The sequence below is a fragment of the Mesocricetus auratus genome, unplaced genomic scaffold, assembly GCF_017639785.1.
Source record: "Mesocricetus auratus isolate SY011 unplaced genomic scaffold, BCM_Maur_2.0 Super-Scaffold_100011, whole genome shotgun sequence".
In the NCBI taxonomy this organism is placed as follows: Eukaryota; Metazoa; Chordata; class Mammalia; order Rodentia; family Cricetidae; genus Mesocricetus; species Mesocricetus auratus.
The window spans coordinates 61985147-62002831 of NW_024429195.1; the positions used below are offsets into that span (position 1 = coordinate 61985147).

At 38.2% G+C, this 17685-nt stretch overlaps 1 protein-coding gene across 7 annotated transcripts in view; it reads right to left on the reverse strand.

Annotated features, from left to right (window-relative positions):
• Positions 1-228: 228 nt before the first annotated feature.
• Lin7a (lin-7 homolog A, crumbs cell polarity complex component) overlaps positions 229-17685 on the reverse strand; it is a 135681-nt gene continuing 118224 nt past the window's right edge. For all 7 annotated transcript variants that reach the window (XM_005068046.4, XM_013111906.3, XM_013111905.3 and 4 more), the window contains 2 exons: positions 13916-14134; positions 229-5244 (listed from right to left, as the gene is read on the reverse strand). In XM_005068046.4, the coding sequence (XP_005068103.1) occupies positions 13916-14134 (219 nt within the window). In that variant the 3' untranslated portion in view covers positions 229-5244. The remainder of the gene's footprint in view (positions 5245-13915; positions 14135-17685) is intronic.

Consider the following 17685-nt stretch of genomic DNA (forward strand, 5'->3'; position numbering starts at 1 on the left):
AATGGTTTCAACATCCCCACTTTAAATCTAGTCTCTGAAGTTCCTATGTGGAATGTGAAAAGGAAAAGCAAAATCTGTGTTCTCTCTTTCTTTACAGGACCTCATCCCTACAGAGAAAGATCTCAGTGTGTGTTAGGAACAGAGAAACATATGAGACTTCCCATCCAAATACACATGTTTCAGCATCTGATGATTCCCGTGATGTTAATAAAAACAATACTTCCAGTCTGGCGTCTAACACGTTTACTTCCCAGCAGCATAATACCACTTTGGTCAGGTTGAACCACTGCACAATTTTGCAGCTCTTTCATTAAAAACAATGAAAACAATTAGAAAGACACGATGTACATGCAATGGTGAAAAAACGGTACAATTGGCCAATCCTTCCTTAAAGGTATGAAAATATCCTTGGCTCATCTCCACACTGTGTGTCTTTAAGCCCTTAGAGCAGGGGTTTTGTTCTTTCGGTTTTTGTAGCACCAGATAGACACAGTGGCTGACAATAAATAATTCTGAAGTCATTGAAACATTTTCACCGATAGAAATTTTCTATATCTGAACATGGATGCATGTCCCTGGCTTGAAGTACTGTTCATGAGCATATGCTATAAAGTAAGATTCAGTTCTAATCCTGTTTTTCATTTCTGATGTGATTTGTTGACCATCATGAGTTAAAATTTGCTAATGTCTTTTATTTACTACTTTACAAATTCAAGGTATTTCTATATACAATGACTCATCCATTTTAATGGACTCGTGCTCCACAGATCATGGTTAGGCATATGATCTATTGTGTTGGACTTCATGGGTTCAAGCCCCAACTTCTCCTGCTAGTCAGGTAGCCTTGGAAAAGTCATGCAATCTGTGCTTTCATTTTCCTGTGTGTAAATAGAACCTAGCGAACAGAGCTGTTATGGGGAGGAGTTCATAAAAGCATTCAGTTAGAAGCTGCAACCTGCTAGGAACAGATGCAATGTTAAGACTTACAGCTGCCTACATCACTGGGTTGCAATTTTGCCTTATGGCTAAACTATGTGGCATATTTGAGGGGTATACTCAGACAAGCAAGCTCACATAAATTATGCAGGAAATATTTCATGGTTCCCATGAGGTGAGGGTTTATTCTTGTTCTTCTTCATGTGTGAAGAGGGCCCAGTTGAGAGATAGTTTGGCCAAAATAAGCGCTAAGGAGTTCCTCACAATAAACCTTAGGATGGCAATTTATTTGACTTGTTTCACAATGCATTTCCAGAATCTTGCATGCACCAGCATCCAGGAATATCTGTTAAATAAATAAATAAGTGGAAAGATTGGGGGTGGAGAGTGACATGGGGTTATCTGTAGCTCAGGTACATTCTGGGAATCAAAGATGAAGGAATGACATTTGAAAGCAGGAAATTTATAAAGAGTGCTTTCAATGACTGTGGACTCCTTTGGAAAATAGAAATATCACAGGCACTCTAATGTGCTTCATAATGTAAGTTCTTTTTTTAAATAGAAGCTAAAGCATGGTTATCTGTGAACTTAAGAAATGAAGCCCGTATTTGAAGCAAACATTCCAAATAGTTCAAGTGCTTTTATAAAGAGATGGAGAGATTTCTTTTACTCGTGTGTGTGTGTACACATGTGCACACATGTGTGTATACATATGTAAATATATATGACTTTAAACCTTTGATATTTCATTTAATTTGATTCCAGATCTTACCTTAGATAAAATTCTGACTTTGGCTATGACACGTGAACTTCTAGTGCCAATTAATATAATATGTTAAACAGAAATCAAAATTAATTCACTTGTCCCCCTTTTCAATCATTCATTCAACAAATATCCATTGAGTGCCCCACATTTGCAGGACTGTAATCACATCTGTTGGTCTTATGGAGTTTGGAATCTAAAGAAGGACGGGATTGTGGGGAAGGGAGTACTCTGAATCCTCAGAGAATGATCTAAATCTGTGTCATAATTTTGTATGAAACTACTCTTAAATATAGGTTATGAGCATTTATAAGCAAAGAGCTATAAAAGGTGAGTAATCCAGGCACCCATTCACACACCCACAGACAGTAATAGATGTTGAAAGCAATGTACTACATTTGGAACCCTGAACATGTGGCTTTGTAAAAGGAAATAAGATGAGCTTGATGTCACATTTGAGAATCTCATTTGTAAATGGGTGTAATTGATCTCTAAGTTCTTTAGAGACAAGCTCCAGTTCTTAACAAGCCCCTGAATGCTAGAGTTTTCATTTAGATCTTAGCATTGTCTTAAAAGATAGTGGTGACTCTCATGGCTAGAGAGTTCCCTATTGATTATGTGATTGAGGAACACAAAAGTCTGTTATTCTTCCAAAGTCGATTGTAATTTAGAGTCATTATCTCCCTGCAGATGTTCCGTTGCAAATGGCGACAGAATCAAAATGTAAATGCTCCAGTGAAAAGGTTCGGGAACTCTTTTACCTTTTCTGCTAGCCTCAGAAATTGCAGCAGGGAAAAAGTGCAGAAGAAGTTTGCTGTACTGCCTACCACCTTGAACAAGGAAGGGAAAGAGGTGAGATTCACTTAGTCAGGTCCCTGTTGAGACATCACAGCAATTTCTCCCTAACTGAATGGAAGAGCAGCCTTTTGTGCCTTTTCTTCTAATGAATGACATCAGACATGTCAGTGGCTCTGTATGTGATTCTTAGGCATAGAGAAGGCCAGGCCAGATTGCAATGGATTTGTTCTTCCTTTTCCGTCTTACTTCAAGGAAGCTTCAGAGATGCATGGGTGGCACTGTAAATCTTTGAGGGTGTCACTTGTGATAATAATTTTACACTTCACTGATTTGACCCAGCCATTTGTACATAAGACCACTAAGACACATAACCTATCCTTGGCCTCTGTAGGTATGACAGATTGCTTCATTTCAACAAACAAACTGGCAAACATTTATCAACACTACATGTTATACAAATGAAGCATAAAATACAAAGACGTCTAGTAAACACCAGTGTAAAGTACCTGCTTATTTCATAGCTGCTTCTGACAATACTTGTATTGATGGGAAACCATAAGTTAACCTCGATAGTAACTAAACACTTAACAACTAAGTGAAAACATATTCATCTTAAGCTCCAAATTTATACAAGGTACTGAAACTCATTGAAATGACCATTTTCTCATTATAAGGGTGACATGATTTCCTTTTATGAGAGTTTTGTGGCATCTCCTGAATATCTTTAATATTTCCTTGTTAAATGATAACTAAAATATATGTTTATTACATTTTTTCTTATAAAAATGAAAACTATCTTTCAAACTGAATAATATTCATATAGTCTCCACTCAGTCCTTTTTGTCATGCTGGTCCCTTTTATTGACCTGTTCTATATAACATTTTTGGTCCTTGTTGACCCTTTTCCCAACCTCTCTCTAGTAAAACAAAATAATGTTTTCCAGGATGGGAATCTCTTACCACAACAGGATAGTGTTGAAATAAATTGGTGTAGCTCTTGGGTTTCTCACTCTTTGTCACCTGGTGGGTGATGCGCTATCTAGAGCAGTAAGAGATTGTTATTGACAATAGTACCACCCCACAGTGTGAAATAAAATGTGCTGGGGAAATCTAATTGGTTTTGTTTAGTTTCAAGAAGATGGTTTGTAAGCCAAGCTTCACAAATTTCTATGTTGGAGAACTATCTGAAATAGCACATTTTCTACATTTAAAAAATGGTCATATTAAAATATGTGATGCTATTTTAACAATTTAACTAGGTTTTACTAGGCAGTTATTGTGTGTGTGTGTGTGTGTGTGCTCTCACGCGCGTGTGTGTGTGTGTGTGTGTGTGTGTATTTGTGCTTAAGGTATTTAAGTGCCCAGATAGTCATAGCTTCATTCTCGCAATATGGAAAACCAGATTAGGAGCCTAGATTTACCCTAAAATTAAAAAGTATTGTGTATACAGGACACACAGCTCTTTGTGAAAGTTGTAAAATCTGATTGCATATTTTCAAATGAGAATATGCAAAATGAAACACATTTCTTTTTGGAGAAAGCGGTGCCTGCATGCAACAATGGTTTCACTGGGCTCCATATACCTCAGTGTAAGTGGGCCAATACTGATATCCTTTGTATTTGACTGTCAAAAATATACACTTTGCATTTAGAGAAACTGAAATTTTGTGTGATATATCCCCTTGGATGTATATCTATGTGCATCTATCATGATTCAGTTTTTATAAATCTCCAAGATTTAAAATATCAAATAGGTATCTATGAAAGCACATCACTATGTGCAGGGTGGGTTGAGACTTCTCCAAAGGTTATCAATAAAAATAAATAAATAAAATTTAGCAAGAAAATATGGATGGCTGGTTCCATATATCAAGTGAGGATGAGTTCATTAAGTGGAGATAATCTCTTACCAGAGCAGTAACCCTTGGTAAACAAAGAACAAGTCAGAACAAGTGTACTCTGGTCTTACATATTTTGTGGAATAAATAAACATTATATTCTGTTGAAATTAATAATAGATACAGACAATGCTTAGAGTTTTAAAAAGGACAGCATTGAGTTCCAGCCCTTGCTTCTGAAAATTAAAAGTTCAGCTAAAATACCCTACTCTGTTTATACATTCCGAAGTTGATAAAAACAAGAAGATAAAAAGCCAACTCTTTCTGGGTTCTGAAGAGATTATAACAGATAAGAACTTGCCATTTTCAAGAAGAGGATGGAGGCTGGGTTTGTCACTAAGTCAAATTCCAATTCTAAGAGCTCAGCAATATAGACTATGGACCAGGTGAAGACATGGGAAAATGTGTGGGTTCCTTCCAAGTGGCCACAACCTTGAACTGATGCAGTTTGAACTATAGCCTAATGAAGGGTTTGCTAATCTCTGGAAGAGCCTTAGGCTAAAGATTGACTTAATCCTAGCCCTGGTGATTGGTTCCAAAGTCACAGTCTTTATTCTTACACTGCTTCAGTCTGCAGACTGGAAAATTCTCTTCCTCAACACACTGAGAGTTTCCACTGCCATGAATGGAGGGTCTGAGTGGGTAAAAAGCGATGAACAGGGTGCTGGTGCCCAGAGGAGGAAGCTGTTGAATTGCCTTGGTAAAGAATGGATACACCACATGTTCACAGCTTTGTGATTGGTGCAATTATTGGTGTTGCCTTTCCCTTTTCCTATGTGCTGGGATTCTGGAGCACGGTTCCAAATTTGTGACGGTCAGATGATTGACCCGACAGCTTTTCTTCAGTGCCTGAAAATGGGGTGGGGTATGAGAAGACAGTGGAGAGAAATCGGTGATTAGGATTCATTTTTAAACTATAAATAACTAAAAGCATCAAGAGCATGTGCTGTAGGAGTGTCTTAGTTACCAGTCTATTGCTGTGAAGAGACATCATGACCAAGACACCTTATGAAAGCATTTAATTGGGGATTTGTTTATAGTTTTAGAGGGTGAGTCCATGAATATCTTTGGGGACATTGCACCAAGCAGGGAGGATTGACACTGAAGCAGTAGCTGAGAACTAACATTTTATCCATAAGGGGTGGGCTAGGGGGATCGAGAATGGTAGGAGTCTTTTGAACCTCAAAGCCTACCCTGTATAACATACCTCCTCCAACAAGGCCATACCTCCTAATTCTTTCAAAAATCCTTCTACCAACTGGAAACCTAAAATTCAAACATATGAAACTATGGAGGTGTGCTGGACAGTATTGGACATAGGCTAGAGTCATTTGTGAGGAGGGAACCTCGGCTGAGAAAATGCCTCCATAAAATCGGGCCGTAGGCAAGGCTGTAGAGCATTTTAGTGATTGATGGGGAGGTCCCAGCCCATAGTGAGTGATGCTACCCGTGGGCTAGTGGTCCTGTGTTGTGGAATATTTAACTACATAACTATGTACTACATTTGTTTATGACGGGGAATATTACTTTAACTACATTAAGGTGTGTGCATTTGTTTATGCTGCATTTGTTTAATGATGTGTGATTAATTATGTAAAGATGTGCTGCATTTGTTTTACCTTGCTAACTGAAGTCATCTGATTGGTCTAATAAACAGCTGAAGGTCAATAGCTAGGCAGCGAAAGGATAGGTGGGGCTAGCCCGCAGAGAGAATAAATAGGAGGAGAAATCTAAGCTTGAAAGAAGGAAAGAATGACTGAGAAAGATGGAGAATGTGAGGGCCATGCCCAGGGCAAGAAGCCAGGCAGCCACTAGAGGAAGCAGGAAAATAACACATACAGAAAAAAAGTAAAAAGCCCCAAGGCAAAAGGTACACAAAGATAAATAGGTTAAATTAAGTTAAAAGAGCTATCTAGAAAGGAACCTAAGCTAGATTGAGCATTGATAACTTATAAGCAGCCTCTGTGTCATGATTTGGGAGCTGGTTGGTGGCCCAAAAGAAAAAGCCTGGTATAAACCTGGGTATTATAAGAAACCCACAGAATTAGCTGATCCAGGCTAGTGAGAGATCACTGACTCCTGCCTGACAAATGTGGAACCTGCATAAGACTGAACTAGACTCCCTTAATATAAGTGACAATGGTGCAAATGGGACAATATACAAGGCCACTGGCAATGGGTCCAAGACCTAACTCTAATGCACAGACTGATTTAGTGGAGCCCATTCTATATGGAGAGATACCTTGCTCAGCCTAGACACAGGGGTGTGGGGGTAGAGAAGTGCCTTGGTCCCTCATCATCGAGATGATGGGACAGACTTCGTAGACTTCCTGGGGTGAGCTTACCCTCTCTGAGGAGCATATGGCAGGTGGGAGGGTGAAGTGGGGGTGGCAGTGAGAGGAAAGAAGGGAGGGGTAATTGGGATTGGATTAAAAAATAAATTAATTTAAAAAATCAAAACAAAACATGCAACCTCAAAAAAAAAAGGAGAGAAAGAAAACGAAAAAAGAAAGCAGACAGAGTAAGCTATGAAGAGCAAGCCAGTAGGCGGCAACTCCTCCTTGAACTCTGCATCAGCTCCTGCCTCCAGGTTCCTGCCAGTTTGAGTTCTTGACTTGGCAGTACTCAGTGGTCTATGATTCAGGAAATGTAAGTCAAACAAGCCCTTTCCTCTTCCAAGTGGTTTTTGGTCATGATGTTTCATCACAGCAATAGTTACCATAAAACTAAGACGGGGAGTCATTCTCATACAAACCTCCACAGTGAAAATGACTCAGATTATTTGGACCACCATTATTCATTCACAATCTTCCACACATGAAAAAAAAAACAGCAAACCTGTTATGAAAGTAGTCATTGATAACCATGACAGGAAAAGCCACAGATTTTCCCCCAAAATGAAATAAAGAATTTCAGTTTGGAAAAATTGCAAATATTTCAAATATTTCACATGTCTTCCTATCTGTTCTAAATGATTCTAATTCTCTCCATGAAGGCAAAAAAGAATACAAGTAACATTCACAGTGTAACTGCAGTGTAACTTTAATCAATACAAGAGCACGTAATAATGCCCTTACCGAGATCCAAGCCTGCAAAGCACGTAGCTGACAAGTTGGAAGCACCAATATCCCTTCTCTGAGAGACAAAGCCCCTTTTCCAAGGTCACCCTGGCACCACATAGAACAGGCAGTGCCATTTGTCTGACCAGACAGAGCTGGGGATGCTGCTCTGCTGAGCCCCTCCCTCACAGCTGTCACTCTTCCCTAGGACACACTTATTTCTCCAAATCCTTGTTGTTAAAGATGCTGCTGTTTTTACTTCAAGTGACACCAAAAAGTATGCACAAAACAAATTTTCCAAAAATTTTTCTGCCTATTCTTTTTACCACCGCACTGGCTGAAAGTCTTCTAGTGATGAGCCAGCAATCCCAAGGGCTTCAGAATAAGCAATAGTATGTAAGGGTCCACTGTGCAGAAGCCAATTGCCTTCCTACATTGTGTCACACATGAATATCATTAACATTTTAACCACTGCAGCATCAGTGGCAACAGTATTATCATGACTGAAATGTATTACATGGTCACACCTTATATGTTTTATTGAATTTACATATAACCTCCTTCTTATTTAATCTCTACATGAGAGCATTTTAATCAGGGTTAGACTGATGGCTTCCTAAGGTGACAGAGCTAGTAGTTTGTTGTTATTGTTTCTTGTTTGTTTTTCAAGACAGGGTTCCTCTTTGTTACCCTGGCTGTCCTGGAACCTGCTCTGTAGACTAGCCGGGCCTGAAACTCACAGAGATCCATCTGCCTCTGCCTCCCAAGTGCTGGAATTAAAGGCATGTGCCACCACTTTCTGGGTTAGAGATAGGTGTTTTTAAGTAACTAAATTATTAGAGTAACATGTCCTAAAGGAATGGGGATCCAAACACATTTTACACCATCAGAATCTTAGGGTTTCTCACATATCCTGAAGGGAAATGGGGCTAAAAAACATACCAGTAGCTGAGAGAGTACTGGGCAAATTAGAGTTCAGCATAACTCCTTCTGGGAAGAACCATCTGATTATTTACCTATTACATGATTTATAACTAAGAAGATTAGTGATTCATTTTTAGTGTGTGTGTGTGTGTGTGTGTGTGTGTGTGTGTGTGTTAGAGGTCAAATTTATGGCCTTAGTTTTCTTCTTCCATCTTTATGTGGGTTCTTGGAGTCAAACTCATGTCTCTCCAAGTTTAAGCACAGCTAATATTACTCAGTTGGGAAAGTGTTAGACTGAAAGTCACCAGTGTTTTGTGACAAGTGCCTTTACCTACTGAGCCATCGGGTTGCCTATAGTAATTCATTTTCATACACAAACTTAGTTTGTATTTTATCATGAATTTTGTGGGATGGATGCCTTTGTCAACCATCAGAGGGGCCACTGTGGTCTTCACAATTATTCTTCCCCTGCCTGCCTTGATATGTGTACCTTCTATCTTGCACGATGTGTGCATATATTGGTTTGCATGTTGGTGAGTAACTCCTGTTTTAGAGGAAGCAGTTTTTGATAGACAGATGATGTCAACACAGACGGGATTGAAGACCATCAGAGTGAGAAAAGTAAACCAGGCATAATACAACCAATGAGGTGTTAATATCCAAAATATGTTGAAAAACTCAGGGTGTTCAATAGCAAAACTAAAACAGTAATAAAAAAGTTGCAAAAGCACTTAGATGATTATTCCCCAAAGAAGATAAATACCCAAGAGAAACATGAGAAATAAATAAATAAAAAGCTCATTGTCTTGAACTCTTGAGGAAATGAAAATTTAAATGGAAATGAGATCTCTTGCCTATTCAAAAGATTAAAAAGGATAGCAAATGTTAATACAGTGCAGACAAAAGGGAGATCAGTATTGGTGGGTGTATTATTTGTGATTTAAAACAGTCATTGTGGAAAAGCAGCATGCAGACTCCTCCAGCACCATGCTGTTTGGTTTACTGTGATTCTGCAATACATTTCAAAGGCAGGAAGTGTGATGGTTCCAGATTTGACTTTTACTATAGATTGGTTTGAAATTTTTAGGATTATTGCTTATATTTTTTCAAAAATGTCATAGGAATTTTTATGACAATTACAGTGAATTCTACAGAACTATAAGTTATTAAAGTTGTGTTATTGCAAGCACTAAATTAATAACAATTTTTTTTACAAAATGGAAAACTAGAACCACTGTAGTGATTAAGGTCTTTCGAGGATGGTGTACTGCTTTGGAGGTGACTGGGGATGGTGGTTTAGACATGCCTAACTGTAACCAATGTAAAATTTCATCTTCAGGATGTTCATGAATATGAGGTGGAATCTGCAACTGTTAAGTTCAAGTACCTTTGAGCAGTAACACAGTGTTTTATTGTGGTGAGGGGTAAGAGGCCGGGAAACCCTCAGTTTTTCAGTCTAAAGTCTGTCCTGTCATTTTCTAATTGTAAAATGTTCCATATATTTAAATACTCATTTTGTGTCTCTCTTTCATAACTTAAAACACAATTAAAATAATATATAGTCATCACAGAGCTATTGGGAAGAGTCATTTAACATGTCTGAACCACTTAGGAGAGTTCTTGCTTGCGTTGCTTCATAAACATTAACATTCCCATTATTTCTGCTTGATCTACTTTGCATTCCCTGTATTTACTTTTAACATGTCACCCTATGAGATCTACTGTCCCCAGTGGCTGGGTCAATGGTTTTGGCAACAATTCCCTGCTATTAGCAGGAGGTAGAGAAAGATTTCAGAAATGACAAAGTAAGAGAAACAGGTCTAAAGGCAGAGTCAGTGAGGCAGATGACAAATGCCAGATTCTATGTTCATCTGCAGGGATTTGTGGTGGTTTCACAACTGATGAGTTCTTCATCCTATCCTTGCCCAATAATGGAGGGCTGGGGTGTTACTCGGAATATTAATATCTGAAAAAGTGTCAGTGCTCCTCTTCTTTGTTATTCTTTGAAAATTAGAGTGAAAATTCAAAGTGTAATGAAGTCATGTTTTAAAACTACAAACCTATATAAGATGAATAAACATAGCACTTTCTCAAAAAGTGCCATCACCTATAATCATATTTTCTGTTTAGATTTCTTTCTTTAAATGCAGAGTATTTTTACATTTTTTGGAAGTTGGATCTAATCTTCTCACTTAACAAGCACAGAAGTGAGGATCAAAGACAATTTTAGTTTGGCAGGATATAAAATTAATGTAGGTATGAAAGACAAACCCTGTATAACTTAAATTCCATCTGTTTTTCTTTTTTATACTCTTCCCATTCATAGTGGTTTCATAATTTCTACATTCTCAGGTAACATATTTTCCTTCTGATATTTGAGAACATGAAGTTATATTTAATTTATAGGCAGTGAGACTGTATCTGAAAAATACACTGATTTAATTATCTGGTCTTTGCTTGAATGGCGACAAAAAAACCCACCAAAATTTGTTTCCAGTTAAATAGATTTAATAAGCTTGAAAATTCTTAAAAACAACTGTAGAATAAATTAGTAAGTGTTGTAAATCTTTTCTGACTCCTTAAAGATCAAGTTAATTAAAAATTAATCAAGAGTCAATGTGGATCTTTTTGACTGAGTTCACCATAAAATCCATGGGTGACACAGCTCGGGGTGTGTTTTGATTGTTCTTTAAATGGTCACTACCATTTAATCTCAAGGGGCAGACAGTATGCACTAAAGTGGCTCTCTTGACAGGCATAGAAACAAAGTTCATGTTCAAGCAAACAAAACTCCACCACATCCCATGTAAACAATGAAAGACAGCTGGTGCTTTTTTTTCTGGTTAAATATGTGAGTTTCTAATGATCCATAGGAAATCTTGAAGTGACTTAATGAAGAGTGAACAGGGACTAGAAATCCAAATGTTTGCGAATGTCAAATTGTGTATTTCCAAAGATAATTGAAGTAGTAAAACATGGAAAGCTTTCAATGAGATCTCAGAAGTCTGACTGACACATATTGCTTTACAAACACTCCTGGACAATTTTGCTTAGGGCTGACATTTTCAATAACTCAGGGGCGTATGCATGACCTTACATTGCCAAGGATAGAAGAAATAATAGCATTAACAGAAAGTATGCTAGAAATCATGGATTTCCTCTATTGCCAAAGGGACTTTTTGGTAGAATTCTGAGAGCACAGATTGGTAGCTGAGGCTTTAGGCAAAATGACTAGCCCATGTCTATTCATGGTATCTATCCCAAGCATATAGACTAAGGCAATCCATCTCTTGCCTTGGCCACTGTATTTCAACCTCCAAATCGTCTCTTTCCATTATAGCCCTGTAATTCTCTATTGTCACAGAAGTCAAATTATCATTATGGAACATAAATCAAGACATGCCATTTTTTTTCTAAAATCCTTCATTGTCTCCTATTGCAATAAAATCCAATTTCTCCCAGGGGTGGAGAAGCTTTCTGTACCCAGTCCCTACACATCCTTTTGACCTCACCACCTACCACTGCCATTGTCACTCATTGGTCCCAGCTCTCAAAGTCTTCTTTCTGTTCCTCAAGTAACAAACTGCTCATACACGAGCATGCTGGCCATTTCCTCTCTTATGGTCTCCTTGGGGGCTGCTCCTTGGTCTTCAGTTTCGTCTCAGATGCTATCTCCTTTGAGTGGTCTGTGTCTAAAGTAACCACCTAGCCTTATTTTCTTGCCTGTTTATTAATTATTCCCGCCTAGCAGGATGTACCCTCATGAAGTTAATTTGCTCATGGTATCTCTGGAGCTGACTAGACAGGGCCTGGCCACAACTGTGTTAAAAGATATCTGGAATTGGATCAACATACTTTGGGGGAAGAAATATAATTCTGAATTTATGTATTTAATTATTTAATTATTTAGTCTCTCTCTCTCTCTCTCTCTGTGTGTCTAATTATCAGTATGTGTACTATACATGAGCTGTACTTTCAGACACCTTGGAGCTAGAATTACAGGTGATTGTGAGCTCTGAGCTCCCTGATATAGGTGTTGGGAACCAAACCCTGGTTTACTGCAAAATCAGTAAGTGCTCTTAACCAATAAGCCATCTCTGCTGTCCCTAAGAATACTTAAAAGAAAACTTGTTATATAACTTTTCTATTTCACAAGTGTAATTTTTTTAAAGGGGGCATATTTCATGTCTCAACCAATATTTCTGTTAAGCAAACAGTAAGACAATATGGAAAAATGTAAAATCATCATCACCTGTTGTCACTTTTTAAAGAGCATTTGAATGTCCTTACCAAGGCACATTTAAAGACATCATAGTGCACAAATGCCTAATGGTAAAATTTCTCTTTTCCAGTGAATGGCTTGGAAAAGATAAAAATGACTTCACAGCATCTGACACTGTCAGAAGGAGAACCCTGATTCCAATCTACTTGTTAATGATGGCTGATCACAGCTTCAGGCTGTTCATCCCAAAAATGTGACTTATGGTGGTATGAGTAGAAATGGCCCCTACAGAGTCATGTCTTTAAATGTTTGGCTCATAGGGAGTGGACTACAAGGAGGTGTGGCCTTGGAGTAGGTGTGACCTCATTGGAGGAAGTGTGTTAGCATGAGAGTGGGCTTTGAGGTTGTATATGCTCAAGCTAAGCCTAGTGTGGCAGTCTCTGCTTGCTGTCTATGGATTCATATTTAGAACTCTCAGCTCCTTCCCCAGCATCATGTCTGCCTGTGTGCCTCCATGCCTCCCACTATGACAATAATGACCAAACCTGTGAAACTGTAAACCAGTCCTAGTTAAATGTTTTCCTTTATAAGAGTTGCTGTGGTCATGGTGTCTCTTCACAGCAATAGACACTAAGCCAAATGACTTTAATGATAATTTGTAGAATGGTTCTTCAGAGGTTTAGGGATATATGATAATCACACACAGTAGATTCTTCAAAGGTGAAAGCTTTTTACTATTAACACATTTTTCTTCAGTTTTCTTGAAAATATACGCAAAGCTTGATTGACCAGATCTTGTGAAGTGGAATGTGGGAGAAGGAAAAGAAGTTGGGTACATTTCAAACCCTTCGGTATGTCACATTGTGTTAACTGTCATCTTATTACTTCATTCTCCATGTAGAGCACATTCCTAAAACTCTGCATCTCTCTGGTCTAAAGTATCTGTCACCAGATATAGCACTACACTGTTGTGTAGTTTGTGTACTGGGTAAAAACTACTAGTCAAGGGGATGAGTGGGGACTAGAATCAACTCCCGTTGTTACGTTGACCTGAGCTGACAAAGAGACAGCATCATCCTAGTTTATAAAAACACACCCTGGAGTCAGTAGTTACTCCTGCTATAGCACATTATATTTCAAATTCCCTATGTAAGAGGAGTCTGTACCTGAATAACACATGGAATACCATCATCTTTCACTTGGTTGATTTTTCTTGGAGTGTGTGTACACCTGACAGTTTTACTTCTGTTGGCCTAGGAGCTATCTTTAGGGAGTGAGGCACTTGTAGGCAGGCAGGAAGGAGGGCGGGTCTCACCTATGACATGTGGTTTTGTTGTGGTTGCTGCTGCTGCTGCTGTTGCTGCTGCTGAATGAGCAATTGCTGCTGCTGCCGGCGCCGAGCTGTCCGCAGCTTTTCAAAGCGAGCTTCCATCTCCTCCAGGACTTTCGGGGTATATCTGACCACCAGCTTCACACTGTCCTTGGCAGCCTTGAGAAGTTCCACAGCTTTCTCATGATGCTCCCCTTCCACACTCTAAAAAGACAAGATGAGAACTCCTTTGTTTCCCTGGGGGACAAATTTGAAATAACTATTCTAGTAAAAACCCAGGCTTTGAAGCAGGTATATCTCTTCTCCATAAAATCCAGTACTCAGAAGGCTAAGATAGGAGTGTTGCTGAGAGTTTAAAATGAGTCTCAGGTATACTGAAAGCTTCAAGTCAGCCTGGTTGACAATGTGGAAACCCTATTTCAAAAATCAAAGCCAAGGGGCTGATGTTGTATCTCAGTTGGTACGGTTCTTGCCTAGCCTGCATGATGCCCTGGGATCTATCAGTATTACATACAAACATAGTTTTTGGGGCATGCTAATCCCAAAGCAGGAACATTAGGAACTCAAGTCATCCTTGACTGTGTAGTGAGTTCAAGATCAATTTAGGGTACAGGAGATCATATCTCGAACAAACAAAACAACAATAATAAAGAAAACAAAAACATTCTTTTATAACAAAATTCTATAAACCCTCTGACAAAACATAGACATCTGTAAATTCCAGAAAACATGGCAAATAAAACAATAATATCACCATAATTGTCTACATTAAAACTGAGCTACAAGTTGGTTAGACTGTATTAAGATACAGGGTGGATTAGAAGGTTTGAGCCAGGGGGACTAAAGATAGGAAAAACCTAATAATAAGCCAAATATTCAATCAGAATTTTAAAATTTCACCTGAAAGAGTAAATGAATGAGACAAAATTTTTTTTTGAAAAAAATAAGTTAAAAATTTCGTTAAGAGGCCCGGTGGTAGTAATGCATGCCTTTAATCCCAGCACTCGGGAGGCAGAGGCAGGAGGATCTCCGTGAGTTCAAGACTAGTCTGGTCTACAAGAGCTAGTTCCAGGACAGCCTGCAAAGCCACAGAGAAACCTTGTCTCGAAACACCCCCCCAAAAAATTCAATAAATGGAAGCTTTATCTACCGGAAAATAACTCCCTTTAAACATCTACAGTGATTGAAGTGCTAGAATTTAGAAACAAGGGAAAGATTATTAGATAACGATATAAAACAAATAAATAATAAAAAGTAATTGAGAATTTACTTTTATAGTCTTTATTCAAAAACGTAATGCTTTGAATTGCAAAGAATTAATCTAACCTTGAGAGATCTTTATCATCTTACAATAGAAAAGAAATTCATAAATGAATGTCAGGGAGGAGTGGAATTTCAAAATTGGATGTCCAAAGTTTAAGTTTCTCTATTTTAAATGCTGCACAAGGAAAGGAATAACACAGGAGAATGTTGGCACTGTATCAGTGAATTTATCAAATTTTTCACTGGGCTCTCTCTTACAAGTCCATAAGCAAAGTGAGTCAGTTATACATGTGCTTAAATAATAAAGTACAAACTTAGCATAAACCCATGGGAAGGGAAATGATCCATCTCCCTCTTAATCAAAGAAGTATAGGTCAAATTCACATTTTATTTTAAAAAGAAAAATGGAAAATTTGCATATGGCATATAAATAAGGATGTGGGGAAAGGGACATTTTAACGGACTGTAGCATGGTTTTTCTGGATGGTGCTCTTGTTACTAACTGAAAAAGTAGCGTATTATAATGAGTATTTTACTAAGCATAACATTAGATATGGATCTACAAGTTGACATCACAGAAATAAAACACAAAGAGATTGATTAGTGTTTGAGATTTTAAGATTCAAAGTACTCTTTTGAATATCACAGCATGGATAGTGATTGGGAAAATTATGATTATTTCAATTGAACCAAGAGCTTCTGAATACAGCCCTGAAGAGATTCTCTAGGCTGGAAAAAGAGATGTAAAAGAGAATAAATTTGCAGTCAGATATTATGGGACCCCATAAAGGACACTACCTGCTACCCCTCTTATCTGACACCAAAGCAATAAGAAAGAAAGATAGATAGATAGATAGATAGATAGACAGACAGACAGACAGACAGACAGAAAGACAGACAGACAGACAAAGAATATAGAAGGCCTTCTCATTACAACCTGTGCGGGGCTTCAAGATTATCACAACATTTAAGTGTGGTGAGAATAAGGTCACCCTTGGCAGGTTGAGATTTCTCTTCACATTACAAACATAATAAGACTTGCAGAGGTGTGTATATGAGCAACAAAAATTCAATTATAACTCCAGATTAATAATTACTAATATATAGATACAGCTATTTTAGAGGGTGTGTTTTAATCAATTCCTTGCATTCAGCAGACGGTTGTGGGCTGAGGGTGAAAAAGGTTGAATTTAACAATTTGGTCAGTAGTTACTGCTGACTGTGAGAACACAGCTTATTGTTTGTTTGAGTACCAAGCAGATAGTATGGGGACCCCTATGACATGGTCTTAATGGGCTGGAAAGACAATTTATGTATGTCCCTACGTATAGATTAAATAGAAAGAGATGTGTTACACAGCCATTGGGTAGAGGGAATTTTTATCTCTGGCTAAAGCCCAGAAAAGTAAACATGTTCATTGATCAACTCATTTTTTTAGTTATTCATTCAATCCCTGATAGTCACTAATCAGAATTTTATTAAACATCAATCTTAATAGTTATAGTTCGCAAAATTTTCAACTAGATAAAAGACAAAAGACTATTGCTTTCAAATGAAAGCTTGATTTACTTATCCAAACCTTTATTTTTTACACATTAAAATTCACATGGGCTTTTGTTATTGTTTGATTTTACAGAGTCTTATTTAGCACAGGCTGGCCTACAATGCCATATACAGTAGAGGATGACTGTCAACTTTGGTCCTCCTATCTCTGCTTCCAAGTGGCAGGAACAAAGGTGTGTGCCACAATACCAGATTTTCCTGTTTGCTGATGGTGGTTCACCCACTTCTGAAGCCAGCTGGTCAACCTCCAGAACTTGCTTTTGCATTTTTGTGCTATTGATTTTCATTTAGTGGGGTGGAAGATTTTAGGCCAGACCTGGAGAGGCTTGTATATTGGCATTTAAGCATTATGATACTCATTCAGAATGTCACCAGAGGGCCCAGGCACTATACAGGGGCCACCAGGCTCTCATAACAGGGGAGACGGCAGAGAAAAAGCTAAATTCCATTCCCCATACCCAGACCCCGGGATTCATAGTTATCTTCTCCAACCCCTGGTACTGAGGTCTCTCAGTAGGAGTTCACAATGAGCAATTCTCATGCTCTTCAAGCCTCTAAACCTGGTCTGGATTGTGACAGCGATTCTCTCTCAGATGCTTGCCAGCATCAAAAGTCCTTTGTCTTCCATACCAGAACACAAAGCCACTATATGATCTAAGGCCTGTACTCCCTTCATTTCTACTACATGAAAAATATATACTTGACCACAAGTTATATAATGGAAACAAAGACAGACTACAGAGGTGAAGTGATATAAGCATGATTGGAGTTCATTTCAAATGCTTTGATGTTGTTTTCACTGAATGTTTTCATGTTTATGTGCAGGATAACTCAGAACACCATAATTTTTCCTCTGTGTTTGTTTCATGCTTTGGCAGACATGCTTGACTTGACTTACCATGTATTTGCCTCTAGAACGCTCTTAGTTC